Source organism: Urocampus carinirostris, chromosome 1 (genome assembly GCF_059441175.1).
Source record: "Urocampus carinirostris isolate Australia breed hairy pipefish chromosome 1, RoL_Ucar_1.0, whole genome shotgun sequence".
Lineage (NCBI taxonomy): Eukaryota > Metazoa > Chordata > Actinopteri > Syngnathiformes > Syngnathidae > Urocampus > Urocampus carinirostris.
Window position 1 is genome coordinate 14,690,001 of NC_142349.1, and position 17,605 is coordinate 14,707,605.

General features: G+C 39.3%; 1 protein-coding gene across 5 annotated transcripts in view; it reads right to left on the minus strand.

Annotated features, from left to right (window-relative positions):
* Positions 1 to 16,097, minus strand: part of bahcc1a (BAH domain and coiled-coil containing 1a) — an 86,504-nt gene extending 70,407 nt beyond the window's left edge. For all 5 annotated transcript variants that reach the window (XM_088327733.1, XM_088327718.1, XM_088327711.1 and 2 more), the window contains exons 1-2: positions 15,866 to 16,097; positions 13,096 to 13,421 (exon numbers count right to left, since the gene is read on the minus strand). In XM_088327733.1, the coding sequence (XP_088183859.1) occupies positions 13,096 to 13,267 (172 nt within the window). In that variant the 5' untranslated portion in view covers positions 13,268 to 13,421; positions 15,866 to 16,097. The remainder of the gene's footprint in view (positions 1 to 13,095; positions 13,422 to 15,865) is intronic.
* Positions 16,098 to 17,605: the final 1,508 nt, after the last annotated feature.

Here is a 17,605-nt window from a genome sequence, read left to right on the forward strand (position 1 = left end):
TCCCTGTATAGGTGTTGGGTAAAAATGTATGTTGCAGGAAGTTCTTCCCATTTGAATATCCCACTGGAAAACACTACCTTAATTTTTTTACATGGTCCGTATTAAAAGTCCATATGTGATACACAATACTTGCACTAATACACATTTTATTGTGCCCTGTCTAGGTGTAACATGCGATCTGTATGGGGCGATGGCCCTTCATAGCATCAACTAATGCCTGTTTCAGTCAATCACGAGGGAATAAGAAATGCAATGGAAAAGCAAAGGCACCAGAGGGATCAGTGTCGGCATAATTGTTAAGCAGACTTGAGAAACGTGGCAACAATTCCGAGAAGGTACGAACACTTGACCCAAAATTCAAGCCCTTTTCAACCCTTGAAAACACTTTGAAATTCAAGCATTTTCAAGAATTTCAAGAACCCATTTGAACCTTGTACTTCATAAAAAAACAACATTTTTAGTACCTAAAATACTAGTTCTGTTTCACCGTAATAATAACACAAGGTGGAAAGAGTTCAAGTATTCAGTGATCATGACATTTTCAAGCAAAAAGTATTGGTTCAGTATCCACCGATACGACCCTATATTTACCTGGATCGGATCGATACCAAAATTCCCTGTATCGCCCACACATACAGACTGTAAAAGCCTCCCCGAGTATCCAGACTGAGACGTTGGAGGGTTAACAATGCACCTGTCTGGGCTTCTAACCCAACCACAGGGTGCCTGGATCAAATCAGGCTGCCTCCACACACAAACACACAAAGCACACACAAACACACACAAACAGACGCATGCATGAGAGCAATCCCAGCGTGTTGTTTCTCGCCACAAATCTGCTGACAACAATAGGGAACAACGACTCCTTTCTTTTTTTGTTCCTACTACTGAGCGCTTACAATAATGCATTTGAAATTACTGGATTTTCTGCATGAGCCGGTAATAATGTCTGACAGCTGTCACACACAACATGGCCACTCACTGAGGTGAGTCACAAAAACGCACCAGAAAGGAGCAGTATCCAAAGAGAAACCAATATAATATTGCAGTCCTTTTTTGGTGGTCATGGGAAGCGAGCAAATACTTTAACAGCACAGCTGAATTTGTCTTTTCTACACCAAGCATAAATTAGACAGGGGAAGAGTTTTGAAATTTGGCTTCTTGAAAGCTGACACAAGAAAGTGCTGGGCCATTAGCTGCTCTCATCCGCTACGGTCTTTTGTGGAGTGGCGGGCTTTGTGGCACGGTGCCACGTGGTGTCGTGTGGATGGCGCTACATTTGAAGTGCACTCGTAGAGACTTGCTGGCCAGGATCTTTGTCACTTTTTTACCTGCTTGTGAAGCTTTTGCAGGCTGATTTTCCAGGAGTTCTGCAATTATAGCTTATTCTCTTGTCAGCTTTTTGGCCACATTCATCACGACAGATGAGGTGAGTTTTACCTTCTGGAGTAATCCTCCCCTCACAAATTTTAAGTTGGTTTCGCCCACTACCATTCTTCTTTTTTGTAGCTTTAAAATGCACACAGAACAACGCGAATGATAGGAATCGGGTACAATGGAGGTCAGACAGGTGCTAGATGGAGCCGAAAAGGCCAGGAAAAGAAAGAAGTCCGCTAAAAGAAGGACTGGTATCATTCAATTCACTCCTCGTGCAACACTTAGCCACATTTCATGGGAAACCTCTACACTCGGGATGGTTTTATTTTAATCATCGTGGAGATCTGGCTCAATTCGAGGACACCTGATGCTAGCACCCAGCCGTACTCTAAATTGCTTCCTTACACTGAGATACATGGTTTATATATATGGTTTATATATATGAACTTTTACATCTAGACACCAAGCGATAGTGCCAATCTAATGCACTCCACTGAGATGTTGGAGGAAGAAGAGACTCTCCAGAGGTTGTTGTCATTCACCACAGTTCGACTCAAAGTGTCCAGACACAAGCGGGATGCCATTTTTAACAGGATTGCACTTTGTGTGGGGTACTAGGGTTGGACTTGGGTGGGGATATGACACGGCAGCGATGTCCTCTGTCAACAATCCCCAAATGAGCCCGTGAAAAGGCAAAAAGCAACCCGCTCCCACCCATCGCCAACTTGTAGCTAGAGCCAGCACGGAAGGGCTTCCTAATAGGACCGAATGGGTTTTGGCCCAAGCCCCAAGTTCTGTCAGTGTGCTTCCCCTCCAGCTACCTCAGTGGGATACAAATAACACGAGTGATGTAAATCTCCAGTGTGTCCTACAGAAAGGATGAAGAAAAGAATGATTTGCATTGCAAGTCGTCGTTCATCTTCAAAGAACGACCGACAATAAACGAAGTGAGCTACAACATCCAAAAAGTAACTTACCGTATTTTCCGCACTATAGGGCGCACCGGGTTATAGGGCGCACCCCTAAAAAATAGTTTTTGGTCCTATATCTTCCATAGATAAGGCGCACCGGATTATAAGGCGCTACAATGGGAACGTCGACAAAACAGTCAGATAGTTCAGTCAAACTGATTACCCCCTTAACATTCCCAAAGCTTGCAAAGAAGCAAATACGTGTCGTAGACACGTGCGGATGCGGTGTCCGTACGATGTCACTCAAATGCATCGTTTCAAATATCTTTCGGAAGGTTAAAGTCTTGGGATTCAAGAAATGCCAACCATTCCTTAGTTTCTATTTTCTTTTTCGCTTGCAACTTTACTGTGCATATGACAATAAACACTTGGAATTGAGTTTAATTCACTCAACTCGTCACAGCAACATCAAGATCGTTCTAAAACAATATACCGGGAAAATATAAAGCAGTATAGCTCACCTAATTCTCACGTTCAATAATGATACGCAATCATGGTCTTCTTACAACCGTGAGTGTAGTAAATCCAGGAGAGTAAAATGTTCACAAATACAGACTAATGAAACATGTTTCTTTATGGCGAAGTTTAGCAAGCTTGCTATTCAGTCATCTTTTTCGGCCAATTGCAGGGTTTTTTTTGGCCCTCTAGCCTATCCGAGGCTCCGAATAACTTCAGCCAATAGCGATCGATTTAACGGATGATTGACACGTCTTTTTCGGCCAATTGCAGGGTTTGTTTTGGCTCTCTAGCCAATCCGAGGCTCCAAATAACTTCAGCCAATAGCGATCGATTTAACGGATGATTGACACATCTTTTTCGGCCAATTGCAGGGTTTGTTTTGGCCCTCTAGCCAATCCGAGGCTCCGAATAACTTCAGCCAATAGCGATCGATTTAACGGATGATTGACACATCTTTTTCGGCCAATTGCAGGGTTTGTTTCGGCCCTCTAGCCTATCCGAGGCTCCGAATAACTTTAGCCAATAGCGATCGATTCAAATGATGATTGACACATTGGTTAGCCAATGAAACGCCACTGTTGCGTAAGTTGCAAGACCTTGCGATTTAATATTGAGCCATATATAAGGCGCACTGTATTATAAGGCGGATGGTCAGCTTTTGAAAAAAATTAAGACTTTTAGGTGCGCCTTATAGTGCAAAAAATACGGTATTTTAAAAGGGTAAAGGTGGGGAGTTGGGGAGATTCACTTTTATTATAACTTCACACAGCCTGACAAGCTTAAAGCTTAAAGACTATTGTTTAAAATTTGGGCCAACTCGGGAAGAGACCACATCAGCCTAAACACCCAAAAGCATAACGACATAAATTCTGGGATTGTTTAGCCTTGGCCTTCTGTAGTGTACTATCGTCTCTACCCAGGGTCATGCGACTTGTTTTGGATTCATTTTTCCTGTCAGCAGGAGATTTGAACAGATTGAAGCGGCTGACCACGTAATATATGGCATTGTTATCAATTAATATTTATGACATAGCTGATAGGGGGTCGGATGCTGTAGGACAAACTTCACAACCAAAAATAAACAAATTACAAATAGAAAAAAAAGTCAGAAAAAGAAAGAGAAAAAGATAAGAAAAAGGAAGCAGCAAGATGTCAGACAAACATTTTAACTCCCTATAGGTGGGTCTCAAATTACGAGTACATTAGAAAATGTAGGTTTACATGTTAGCTCATGTAATTTTGCTTACTATTCAAAGCAATGTTGGTTTCGTTTTTTACCAGTTGGAGGCGCTAAATCAGGGGTCTTGAACCAGTTTCATATGCAGTCCTAAAAAAACTACTTATCATGATATCATTTAGTTGTTACCGTATTATTACCAGGTTATTAATGGATCCTAGGTAAAATAGAATCAGTCAACCACTTTTGTCCTCACACACGTACTTTCAGGTTACGAAGCTACCACAAGAACAAATTCAATTTGGAAATAGAAGTACCAATGTACTTGTCATTTCAGGGAATGTTGTATGTCCACTATCTATTATGGATTATTGATATAATATTACTCATTTTTAAAAAAAATTAAAATGTAAATGATTTGAAAACCACATGCAGTAGAATGAGCTATCATAAGACTCAACATCACGTGACAAAGAGAAAAAAATTCTGCTGCTTTTATCGGTTACTGCAAACGACCACGGTCACAATTGCTCACTCAGCTTGATTCTTTTTAAAGGCCTGGGTCGTAAGCGGCCCTTTTGCTAATCCCTCTAGACACCTGTGTTTGTCTTTGAAGCATCCTCAGACCCACGGGATATTCCAGCAATGAGGCGTTCAATAAAAGAACCAGTAAAGTTATTTATTCCCCTTTGGTTAGGGAAAAAAGTCAGTCAGAGAGAGAAACGGCAGACCAGCCGGCTAACCTTTGAAGGGGGAAGCTGCTCGGACGTAAAAACTGGGAGAATGACAGGGACATCCTACAAGGGAACAATAAAACGGGATGGACGGGCCTGTTTTTTATCTTTAACAGCAGCCGTAAAACACACGCACAAAGCCGGCTGGCCAACAATGATCTGGGTTGTGGGGACGGCGGCAGGAAGGCCGCCGCTTCCCAGAGACCGGTCTCTTCCTGCAAAGAACCTTGATGGGGGGAGGATCTTGTGGAAAGGGAAGCGAGAGAAGATGCCAAGGAAGAGGATGTTTGAGCGTAGCGGATGACACTCATATGACCTCTTTCTACAGGACCGCCCAAAAACCCCCACTTCTCCTCACCCGGCCCACAGCTGCTTTCACACGAGAGCACCTCCGGCAAGGCGCGGCCATTCAAACAATATGGCTGAAAGACGAGCCCCCGCCATAAAGGCCGGCAGTAAAGACCCCTTCCAGCCAATGCCAAGTGCAAACTGTTCCCCAAGTCTCTAAAGGACGACGATACGCCTTCCGCAAGCTCGTCAGCGCAATCGCTCAGTTTGAGCGTGCTGAATGAGTTTACGCCGAACCGCGATCTCGGAGACTAAATTGTAACCGTAAACCACTCACCTGCCAAGCGTCACAAACACTTTGAAAATGACATGGTTGTGGGGTGTATTTTTCTACAAATCCCAACTTCTGATGTGATCTGGTGGTTTCACTTTTTTACTTGGCTCTGCTCGAAGGTCGACAAAGCTAAGTCAGTTTGGCCCTGGGGCCTGGTCCAGACTTTCTGTTCGCAGGTGGGCTGGAACAGTAAAACATTGAAAACACCAAATGTTTTGCTTTTTTTCAGTATTATGCTTTATCATTCAGCCTATGTTAGTAACCTACAGTACATTTTACAATCACAAATGACAAGGGATCTTTTCTAAACACAACACATTTACATACCTGCCAACACTACTGCTCTATGTGTTTGACTACCCAGTGCTTCCCATAGAATTTTATGAGAACCTGGTAGGTAGACAGTCTAGGAGTCTAGGGGCATGCTTCCCCGGGAAAAAATGTCTTGCACTTTGTTTAATGGATCCGTGAATCGTGAAATTCAACTTACTGACTGAATGATACGTAGCACAAATCAACAACAGTGCGTTTGTGATTATTTAGGAAATAAGAACTCTGAAAGATATTTTGATCAACTACAGAGTAATACATATATATTGAAAAACATTATTGTATTTTAATAATACAAGTTTAGGGTGTGCCCTGCCCACTGCCCGAAGATGGCTGGAATGGGCCACAGCACCCCCGCGACCCTATTGAGGATAAGCGGTGCAGATAATGGATGGATATATACACACACACACACACACAAACACACACACACATAAACCGTTGAAGTGATTTACTGAATTGCACTTGGTATGTTTTAAGACACTAGTAGAAACTCCTTTTGCATTTCCATTATATATGTTGTGTACGTACTGAAAAAAGGAGTATAATTGAAGATTACAGTAAAACTTAACAGGGATAAAAACAGAAAAGTGTTTGTTTTTTTGTTTGCAAACACTATTATCAAGAACCTGAGAGCATTTAACCATAACAACTTTTCTATAAAACATCTTAAGTGGTGCTCAACTACTGGTAAGAGATGAAGAAAACAGGGTGGGGAAAAGGGACAGACTGCATAGTAATTTATGTAAAGGAAGTGGGGTACTTTAAGAATAATAATTGTTTGTGGCTTTTTTATTAAGCCAAAACACAAAAAACAGCATCAATCATTAATCAACTAAAGGAAACAAACTATAAACACCCAAACAGCTGTACAATACTGAAACATGTGCCCAAAGAGAGTAGGCTGAAGCCAAAGCTTTAAGGTGCCTACCCCTATTCCAATTTTTGTTCGTAGCTGCAAAAACATATTCAAAATAAAAACAAAAAAACAGAACTTAACGCCACAAAGGAAAATTAGAATACAAAAAATAACATTCCAAACTTATAATACTATCGCCAGAGACTCCAATAACATATAATGCCCAAAAAAACTATTGATACATTATTCTTCTTTCACACATTTACCTGAAATAGGTATAGTATATGGTTGGTTATATGACCATTGAAAAATAAATGCAAATAAAATCACATAAAATTATGCATGAATGAATACCTTTTCGGGTAGCACAATGGCTTTTCAATGTGGTATAATTATAATAAAAATAATAATAACTCATAACTAGCATAGGTAAATTACTGGAGCACACTTAGAGTGTATTACAATTGTTGAATGCCATTTCCAGGATATTCATCATATGGTCTTTATCGCCCCCCAAAAATCGAAAACTAATACATGAATAAGTCATTGACCTACATATACATTATTTTTAGGATTAACAAAAATAAAATATAAAATCCTTCCGTTTATCTTTGTTCTTCCCAACGCAGGGAAAGTTAAGACCTTCCATCATAAAGCATACACACTTAAAATCTCATTTAAAAATTATAAATCTCACAAAGATAATAGTTTGGCTCTGAATTGTAGTCTTATATAAAATTTGTTATTTTCTTTCTTTAAAATGCAGTGTATGTGTTTCTTTCATCCAACAGGAGGAAGAATGAGTTTGCGCAAATGTGCACGGAAGGAAACAGTGGGGAAAAAAAGGTTCCCTCTCGTCACACCCAAAAGTATCGAAAGCGAGAGAACAATAAGCCACCTGAGTTTCATGCAGTCGTCGTGTTGCTGCTGCACAAAAGATGTTCGGACCCTTCTTACGTGGGTGTGTTTGCACTTGCCTTGCGTGTGCATGTGCACCGCCCGTGCGTGTCTGCGTGCACATGCGTGAATGTGTCAAAGGCAAACATGAATGGTGAGCGATGAAAGGCTCCTAAATTCTCAACATTCTGCTTCATATTTTTCAGTGCCAAAGACACGATTTTGCAAATGCATTCCAAGTCTACATTTTGTGCTTAGTAAATCTTATGAAGGCACATTTCTTGCTAAAGTATAGCGGTCCGATCACATGTAGAAATAAATAAATAAATAAATTGTGTGTCATATAAATAAATCAACACATAAATAGATCACATAATATCTAAGTGTATATGACATTAATGCATTTATATTTCTACGCATTCGGTCATTTGTGTTCACATTTATTTTTTTAGGTGATTATTTCATTGTGTATTTTGTCACAAAAAAAAAAACAAATAGGGAGACAAGCTGAACATTTCACCTATTGGTTGATCAGTAATAAACAAATTGGCAATAGGCCAAAAACTCAGACAGTTTGACCCACCCCCTAATTTGAATAACATTTTGTTGTAACAAAAAAGGCAAAATAAATGACAAAATAAATACCAAAATAGATACATGACAAAAAGCATGAAAATACATTACATTTATGTCATGCATTTACATAATATATGTTTTACAAATGGGCAGAACGGCGGAGCAGTGGTTAGCGCGTGTGCGGCACAGTTCTGAGGTCATGAGATCGAACCTTCCTGTGTGGAGTTTGCATGTTCTCCCCGTGATTGCATGGCTTTCTGCCGGGCACTCCGATTTCCTCCCACATTCCAAAAACATGCATGTCAGGTTAATTGGCCGGTTCAAATTGTCCCTAGGTGTGAATGAGAGAGTGAGTTATCTGTCTGTGTGTGCCCTGCGACTGGCTGGCAACCAGTTCCCGAAGACAGCTGAGATGGGCTCCAGCGCCCCCACGATCCTACTGAGGATATTTGGTGCAGATAATGGATGAATGGATAGATGATTTACAAATATGCCATTTAAATAATTAAACAAAGTTTCTATACAGTTTGCATTTCTAGGATAATATGATTTGTTGTTGCGTCTCTAAAACTCTGCCTTGAATTACTTAAAGTTTCCACTGAACAAAAACAGTTTTTATCTCTGGGAGCTGACCTACCAAAAATACATCCTCATTAATGTTATTTGGCCTAAATCTGTTATAGTGACCAGTGTACATACTAATAAGACAACGCGCTTATTACACAGGTGGGTCATAGACTGCCCACAAATAGAAGGCCACTCGGAATGGAAAGGTGCAGTACCACGCACACCGCTCGCTTGTGTTTGTCTCCTCAGCAGCTTTATAAATGATAAATGAAGACCGTGTCACAAAAGTAAATACTCCCGAGTCACTCGTCAAAGCTGGCGCGTGCACCGTGAACACATTTGCACCCTGGCGCTTTGAGAGCCAACATGGGAGGAAGCCTGGGGGAAGGGTCCGGGGGACCACCCGGCCCCTGATGACAACCATTTGACTTTTTTTTTTTTTTAATAAATTACGTTTTCTTGAATGATGTACCATTTACCATATCCGGGTTATTTTTTAAAAAGAAAAAAACAAAGAACCATCTTGCAGTAAGAAAAGTGTTTACATAAAGGGACAGTGTGTATTACTTAGCACCTCCTATTGGTAAAACATTTTGATTGATTCAAATAAGCAAAATTACATGAACCATCATATAAAAGTGCATTTTTTTAAATACTTGTAAGTCGCCAAATTTGCATTTATTTTATATGACATGGGAGGGAGCTGACATTTTTGTTTACCATCTTGTTGCTACGGGGACCCAAAAAAGACAAAAAGTTTGGGAAAGGCTGCGCTAAAAAAATAAAAATATATAAAAATATGTTGCGTTTTGGTCACTTTGACTCTCTGTAGTACGTATTCTCCTTTGTGATTTTTCGGTTTGAATCAATTAGCCTTGATTGCTTTTGCCGAACATTTGGCGTCCTTTTTATGTTACCATAGCAACTGTTTGGCATTAGCATTTCGTCAGTTCGCATTGCAAATGGAGCCTGACCACCAAAGAATGTGTCAATGCTTCATTTATCTACGTTGGCCCTTCAGAGGTGCTGGCATAGTAACTGCCAACATGTTAGAATTCCACCAATTTGCATTAAAAACTGGATGGTAAAAAACGGCAAGATGTTAAATGCATATCCATCTTTCTTGGCACTGAGTTGCTATCTTGTCATGTATCATTTATTGCGCAAGTGCTGTATGCTGATACCACTGGTGTCAAATATCATGATATAAGATCCTTGCTTGTGTTTGAAATTCTCATCTTTCTGCTGTGCTCCTCAAAGGACTAAAAAGGTAAAGTGGCACATAAAAATGTCCAAAGGTTTTAGACAAGGTGTGTACATCATTATCATGGCCAAATTTAAGCACTTATTAAGGACTTTCGAAGCCAGTTCCAATTTCTCCAAAAACATTAGAAGAAAAATTCCAGTGTGAACCACGTACTCTGCAGAGCCAAAAATATGTCTGTGATTTTCATATGAGGTTTTCAACCTTGTGTGTGCATTTATCAAGGCATATGATTTTTAGATCATTAGTAAACTGACTATATTTGTTTTTGAGACAAATCTCTCTTAGGTAAAAATGACGGAAATATGTAGCTTATATTTTCTGTTGCAGGAAGTTCTTCCTATTACAATTTACCACTGGGAAACGCTACCATCATATTTTGCTCGGCCCATATTAATGCCCATAATTGATACGGAATCCTTGCACTAATACACAATTCTTATTGCCCTGTTTTGGTTGTAGCATGCACCTTTCCTCATGAGCATTAACACATAGGGGGCAATGACGCTTCATAAGACAATGCCATACAAATTAATGCCAGCTGCAGTTAAACACAAAGGAAGAAGAAAGCTATGACAGTGCAGTGAATGGCTTCAGTTTTAAGAAGAAATGTAAGAAACATTGCAATAATTTCAAGCATTTACAAGCATTTCGCCCAAAAGTCAAGCTCATTAAAATCCTTGAAAACATATCATTAAAATTCAAGCATTTTCAAGGATTTCAAGTCAATTTGAGTCATTTGACAAAAAATATACAGGTTCAATAAAGCGAGGATATTTTAACGTGCTTTCAGAAAAAAAAGTGCAAAAAAAAATCTGGATATGGTGACTGCAACTTTACAGTCTACATTCTGTTTTGTATTTTACCTAGTGTTAATGTCACGATCATAATATATTAAAGTTGAAAAATACATAACACCTTATTTATAAAGCATTTTTAAAATCCAAGTGTGTGCTGAACAGACTTATAATAATTACCAGCTTTAAAATAATTATTGGGCTGTACAACAATTGTATTAGTGTATGATACTTCCGGTAACACAATATCATGACTCCTGTGATCCTCGCTCTTCCTAAATGGGTGCCCACTGTTGGGTTTTAAAAATTATCCAAAGGTAGTAAAGCAAAATTGCAGAAACGAAGACCATTAAAAAGGTATTGCGTTTCATTTTTACGAGGTATTCCATTTTACTTTGGTGTTGAAAGGTTTATCTGTGAGCGTTGCCTGTTGAAACAACGTTTTTTTTTTAAAAACGTATTACATTTAATTTAAGGAGTTCAGTATAAATACTCAGACATTCAGTTTAATTTTGTGTTTCCTGTTAGCATAAAACGTCCTTGCAACCTAAATAATTAATGAAATATGCAAACACAAAACTGATGATCGTTTAAGTGTCAGCAGCCACTCCCTGCGAGCATTGATTGTTTTTGTCTCTCTTAAATAATCAACACCAGATCCGTGCTGCACCAAGCTTTGGAATAGAAAAAATAGAATAGAATAGAACAAAGGTAAAGTCATGTTTATTTGTATAGCCCTTAATCACAAGGAGTATCAAAGGGCCGCACAGACCACAGATTATTGCTAACTGCAGACTATCATTACACCATCCCTTGATCTAAAACCTACATGAGGGTAAGGAAAAACTCAAAAACCTCAACACGAGGTATATGAAGAAATCTTGAGAAAGGACCGCACATGAGGTGAACACCTTTCCACGATGACCACGCTGCAACGGATGTTGCATTAACAAACAATAAAATTAAAAATAAAATATAAATTCGTTCAAGTATCATATAAAATCCAATCAGAACGATGAGCAAGATGCAATGGATGTAGCATTAACAAACGATACATAGATACTGTTAACATGAAATGAAGGTCAGTCATAACGGAATAGAATAGAATAGAATAGAATGTCGTTAAAACAAGTCAAATGCACAATGAATTTAAAAATTGCCATCTTGATGGTAATAGATCATTTACAAGAAAAAGTACCACAGTTTAGGACAGGGGTCACCAAGCTACAGCCAGCAGGCCGTATCAGGCCTGCAAGACGATGCTGAGAGAAGCATAAGAATGATACACTTCTACTCTAAACATGACCTGCAGTATTTAATATGTCCACTGGATGTCACCAAGGCCACTCCACGCACTGTAATTGTATATGATGATTAAAACTTATCAAACAAAGAATAATTATGTAAACGCCCATCGCAATGTTATTTGACTTAAAATAGAAGTCTTTGTTTAGGGCAATACGATTGCACTCACCTGGATTTCTTAGCATGTGTCGCTTTCTGCACCCCCGTAAAATTCATATTTTTCATTAGACACATGGTCAGCATTCAAATAGCTGGTCAGCTTTTTCTTTTTTATGTGAAAGGCGCACGACTAATCTTTGATTAAATGTCAATATAAAATTTTGTTTGACTTTTTCTCAGGTCAATGTATTCATTTCTTGTGCTTCAAAGTAGGATTCATAATCCGATACACCAAAGAGTTGTTTTCCTTGTTGTGCTTATTTTAAATTCATTTATACCTGGCGTCACCAGCCTATTCCAAGCAAAGAGCTACTTTTTATACTAATTAGCGCGAAGGGCATCCAATTCTATATGCATTTTTCGTATCATGTTGTTGCTATGTTATTACCAGGTTTGTTATTGGAAGTAGGGTTAAATAAACTCACTAAACCACGAAAAAAAATTATTTTACTAGAATATCACAATGACCCAGCACTGGTGACCAGGTCCCCGGGAACTTCAGCTGTAGCTTAAGGGGCACACTGATTTCTCTTCATTCTCTAACATTCTTCTCCAATAACATGGTAGCATGATAATGACACGAATAAATACAGCACTCCTGCCTACATTGATTTAAATACAAACCCACCATTTCATACACCCAAATCACTCTGAGAAATCTCACAGCACACCCCACCTCAAAATATTTTCACCTCGGAGCTATACAATTCACGCAGGTCAACCTTTTTGACTTCAAATAAGATGAGGGAATGCCATGCCCGATAAAAGTAAGTGATATTGATTAAAAATCAAAATTAAAAAATAAAGAACTGAATCATCCCTTGTCATTTATGAATGCGAGTTCTAACAGAGAGAGTAGGTGAACCTGAGTGGGGAGCCATCAGTATGTGCGACCGGTAATAGTATTAAAGGAAGTGATATTAAAAATAGGACTAATAATAAAAAGTCCATAATTCCTTGACATTTATGCATGCAGGCTCTAACAGAGAGAGTAGACGAACCTGAGTGGGGAGCCATCGGTATGTGCGACGGGTAATACTTCCCCGCAGGAAAGTGACCGGCGTGCTGAACAGAGCTGTGGCCGGAGGGGGCGATCCGCGACGTGGCACGATGCACCAGGGCACCCCGCTCCGAGAGGAGATGGGCCGGAGCCGCAAATTCCCGTCCTTCCATTCCCGAAAAAGTCCAATAATCCACAATCCGGAGGAAGCCCGGTGAGGAAATTCAAACGCAGCCCATAGAATATTCCTGTGCTGCGGGTCCGTGAGTTGCATTCAGTCGGTCGCTGTGCTCGTGCAGCCCAAAACGTCGCTTCCCATCATCTTTTCTGCCCACAATCAAAGGAAGAAATAGAAGCAAAATGAGGCAAGGCGATCTTAAAACAAGACATTAGTGCTGCTTCGTTGAATTTACACCCTTCAAGAATCTATCTCACTTTTTTGGAGTGGAGCTCCTGTAGCAGGCACTCTTATCGATCAAGCCGGCTATAGCGTGCCTCCCCCGGTCAAGGCTCGCTCCACTGCACGCTTCTATTCAAAGTCAAACATGAACGTTCACTCTGAATACCCTGACTTCCTTCATTTTATTCATGCTTTGTCATCCTATTGTCTCCACTAAGACGATGTATCATTCACATTTTCCACTAAATTTTCTTTTTTGTTTTGACCTTTGTTCTTTATTTTTTTTTTAAGCATGTTGCAGGTTTTTGTTACTGCTAAATGTCATTACACTTATTTTTATTGCACTATTGTGACGATGCACTATTTTTTTCATTTAAAACATTGCACTATTATTATACCTTAGGCCAGTCTCTCAGCACTACGTAGTAAGTATTTTCCTGTCTTCTATCCTGATGGCGTTTTATTTTTTTCCTCTTTATTCTTTTTTGCATGTTTATCTTGGAATGCCAGGTCGGATCTTGTTTCACAACGTCCATATTAATGCAAATAAAGGCAATTTATTTTAGTCCAAATGCAACGATCATCACATCACAAAATGAACAAATCAACCGAAAAGGAAGAAAAATGGATGTCAGGTGGAAGCCAAAGGCTTAGAGAGACCAGTCCCCCCTAAAAAATCTGGACGCTTCTTCTAACAATCATTTGTTAGTCCATTTAGAAACGACTACATTGTTTGAATTACGCTTTCTATTTGACAGTCTTAAGGGGTTTTGTTTCCATACTTGTCTTCTTTACACTACAGCGTGTAAAAAATGAGGCAAATTGGGTTTTTTTCGTGTAAATTTTGAAACGGGATTTAACACGAACCAAAAAAGAGTGAGTAGGAATGTACAAGTGAAAGTCCGTTGTGAAGATGAATTGTAATTCAACATCCTGCTATTTCAGACCATACAGCCCCTTTCCTTATTACACCATTTAAAAACGCGATGCGTCTTATTGCGGCGTGCGTGTACGTGCATTTTTGCCGTGCTTGTGCACGCACCAAGTGTGCATTCGCAAAACGCAAACGACCTAATTCATATAAAAAAATCAAGGGATGCTCATCATTATTAACAATGCACAAAGATGTCAAATTCATTTACAGAATTTAACCTTACGCAAAAACACAGAGAGGGTCACATTTTTAGCCATAATATAGAATTATGCACACTTACGCATATTATGTTAAATTAAATCAATTGAGATAAAGATTCTTGTCATTTACAGGCCCCTAAACCTCCCCTGCATGCAACACCTCCCCCATGCATTGCACACGAACATACAATCCGCACTCGTCTTGTGTGCTTCGACAACAAATAAAATTCCCAACCCCGTCGAAAATGTCATGAAAGGCAACGGAGTGAGCTAAAATTCAGTTTATTTGCGTTAATAAGCAAGAAATTGTGCAAACGTTTCAGCTGATTGTAATGGGGGTGGAAGAGAAATGATGAGGGGGCTGTGTGGGGAAAGGGCATTCATTGGAGGCGAATGGCCGCCCGTCACTGCCTTTGTCTCGGCTTTCCATGCAGCTATTAGCCCGCCATGCTGGTGCTTCAAAAACACGTCATCGGCGTTGCAGCAAAAACAACACATTTCAAATACCTTCAATCTACATTTGGGATTTATTAAATACATTTTGCCTGGTCATTTCGCTCTTGTTATTTTTGCCTTAAATGTGTAAAACATAGAGAAAACGACCAAACGATTGACGCGGTTATGCGAAATCAAAATAAATTACTGTTAATTAAAACACACAAAAAGAAAAAGAAGAAATACATATTTGTAAGTGTTTTTTTCTTGTTTTGAAATCCCTCCAACTGAGCTGCAGAACCAGGCGGTCCTCGGTGTCAAAACCGGCCGAAAGGGAGCGAACCTCTGCCGGGTAAAGCCTGGAGCAGGACTCGCTCCTGCCGGGTTTCGACTATCGCAGTCACGCGCCTTATTTTTTTTAAAAACATTTAAGCACCATTACAAATATGCTTAAAATGTGTGTTTGTGTACACTTTAAAATTTGGGGGGAAAATGTTAAATTAAAAAAAAAATACGAAAAACGTCAGTTATAGCAATTCAATCGAATCGAACTTATTTTAAACGGAAGGTTAATTATTTATAACAATAATATTTGTGATATTTTATTTTTTTCTATGGGTAATTTTCACATCGTTGCATTTATATTCCCCCCAAACATTTTGTTTATTTAAGACTATTACACGCCGGATTTTGTCTTTCAGACTGACACATTTATCGAACGACAACAGGCCTTCTCCGTATGTTTCAGTTCGGTGCATTTACCGTAATATCAAGCCAATAAAATACAATAGTCATTACTTACTGGCATGTTATTTTCTTGCGTGAGAATGAATTAAAATGGCACAATTCCGTGAAGGTTAGGTTCCAGGGAGGAGCGCGACGCCTATTTAAAGTGAGTGCGAAGCGGTCAGGCGGCGGCAGGCAGACCGAGCGGCTCCAGCGTATCCACGAGCGAGACTATTGAGATGCGGCGGCAGGGACAGGGACGCTTCCGGCCTGGCTGGATCTTGCCTCGGCTCCCTAGTTGCTTCCTAGCGGAGCTTTTCTCTCCTGGAGCAATTGCGTGCCTGGCGCCCGCGCGCAGGGTAAACACGCGTCGCCATTGGTGGGATACCTGCACGATAACGAGATGTAAGGGCAGCCATTGGTCCTTGCAGTCGACCAATTACAGACCGAGCTGGACTGCCGACGCGAAGGGAAGCGGTACATTTAAAGTCCAAGATGCCTTTGTTCACGTCACGATTATTTGCAAAGCAGAGGCGGCGATTTATATTAAAGAATATTTTTTTTAAAGTGTGTTTTTAAAGTCCACACTTATAACTAAAATAGTGACATATCACCATTCAATGCGTTTAAAACAGGCCATGTATTTTTTTTCCTTAAGTATTTTTTTACGACTAGAATTTGCTAAATAATACACTGTCCCCTTACGGTTTATTGTAATGATTCACTTGTAAGATTTTCTTCTTATATTTACAGCTTTTATAGACCCTCCCATAGACTACGTCACAAATGACGTCTCAGTTGAAGCTGGAGGCCAAACAATACTGCTCAAAACACTAAAGAAACTACATACCTGTCAACCTGTACAGTTTTGCCGTACAAAGTACGTTTATTATGCATTTTAGGACGTGTACGACGTACAAGAAGATCTGTACGGAAAAACGCAAATTTGTCTATTATGGGTACCATCTGGTATACACCGACTATCACGAAACGGCAAATCAATCAAGTCAAACGAATTCGCCGCTATCTCGGTATCAGTTTTTTTTTTTTCGTTGCAAACAAAGCGAGCGGTTTGATGCTACTGTGCGCATGCATCTGCAGCCTCGGATTTCATGTGGTAGTTATGTAATGAAAGGAAGTCCGTCTCTTTTTAGACACCTGGCTTTTTCGGCTCAACATATTAAAGAGAGAAGGCTCTCAAACGGCTCACTTGCTTTGATGCATTATATTACGAATTATTATGTTGTATAAAGAAGTTAAGAAAAAAAGGAAGTATAAAAAGAGAAAATGAAAAAAGACAGGTTTGTGGTTATCCCTTTAATCAGTATATTACCAACAATAATTTAATGCAGAAAATGAATTAATAATTTCAATAAGACAACTTATTATTCTACTTAATTATATTTGCATGTATTTTTTCTTTCTACGGTGAACGTCCAAGATACTTAATTTTTTAACCTTTTTTTATAATAAACGTCATTCATGTCGAGGAACTCAGTATCTCACAACAAAATGTTAATTAACAGTATATATGATATAACGAAACACATGTACAATATAACAGGTTAAACTACCTAAATAAACACGTTTGAAAAAAAAATATGGTGTAAGATTATTTTGTATTTTGTAAGGGAAAATACAACATTTTGTAAGGGCATGGAGCCGTGGAGGTTGACAGGTATGTTACAGAATATTTTTTAAAAGTGAGTTTTCAAAGTCCACACTTATAACTAAAATAGTGACATATCACCATTCAATGCGTTTGAAACAGGCCATGTATTTTTTTTCTCAAGTTTATTTTATGACTAGAAGGTGC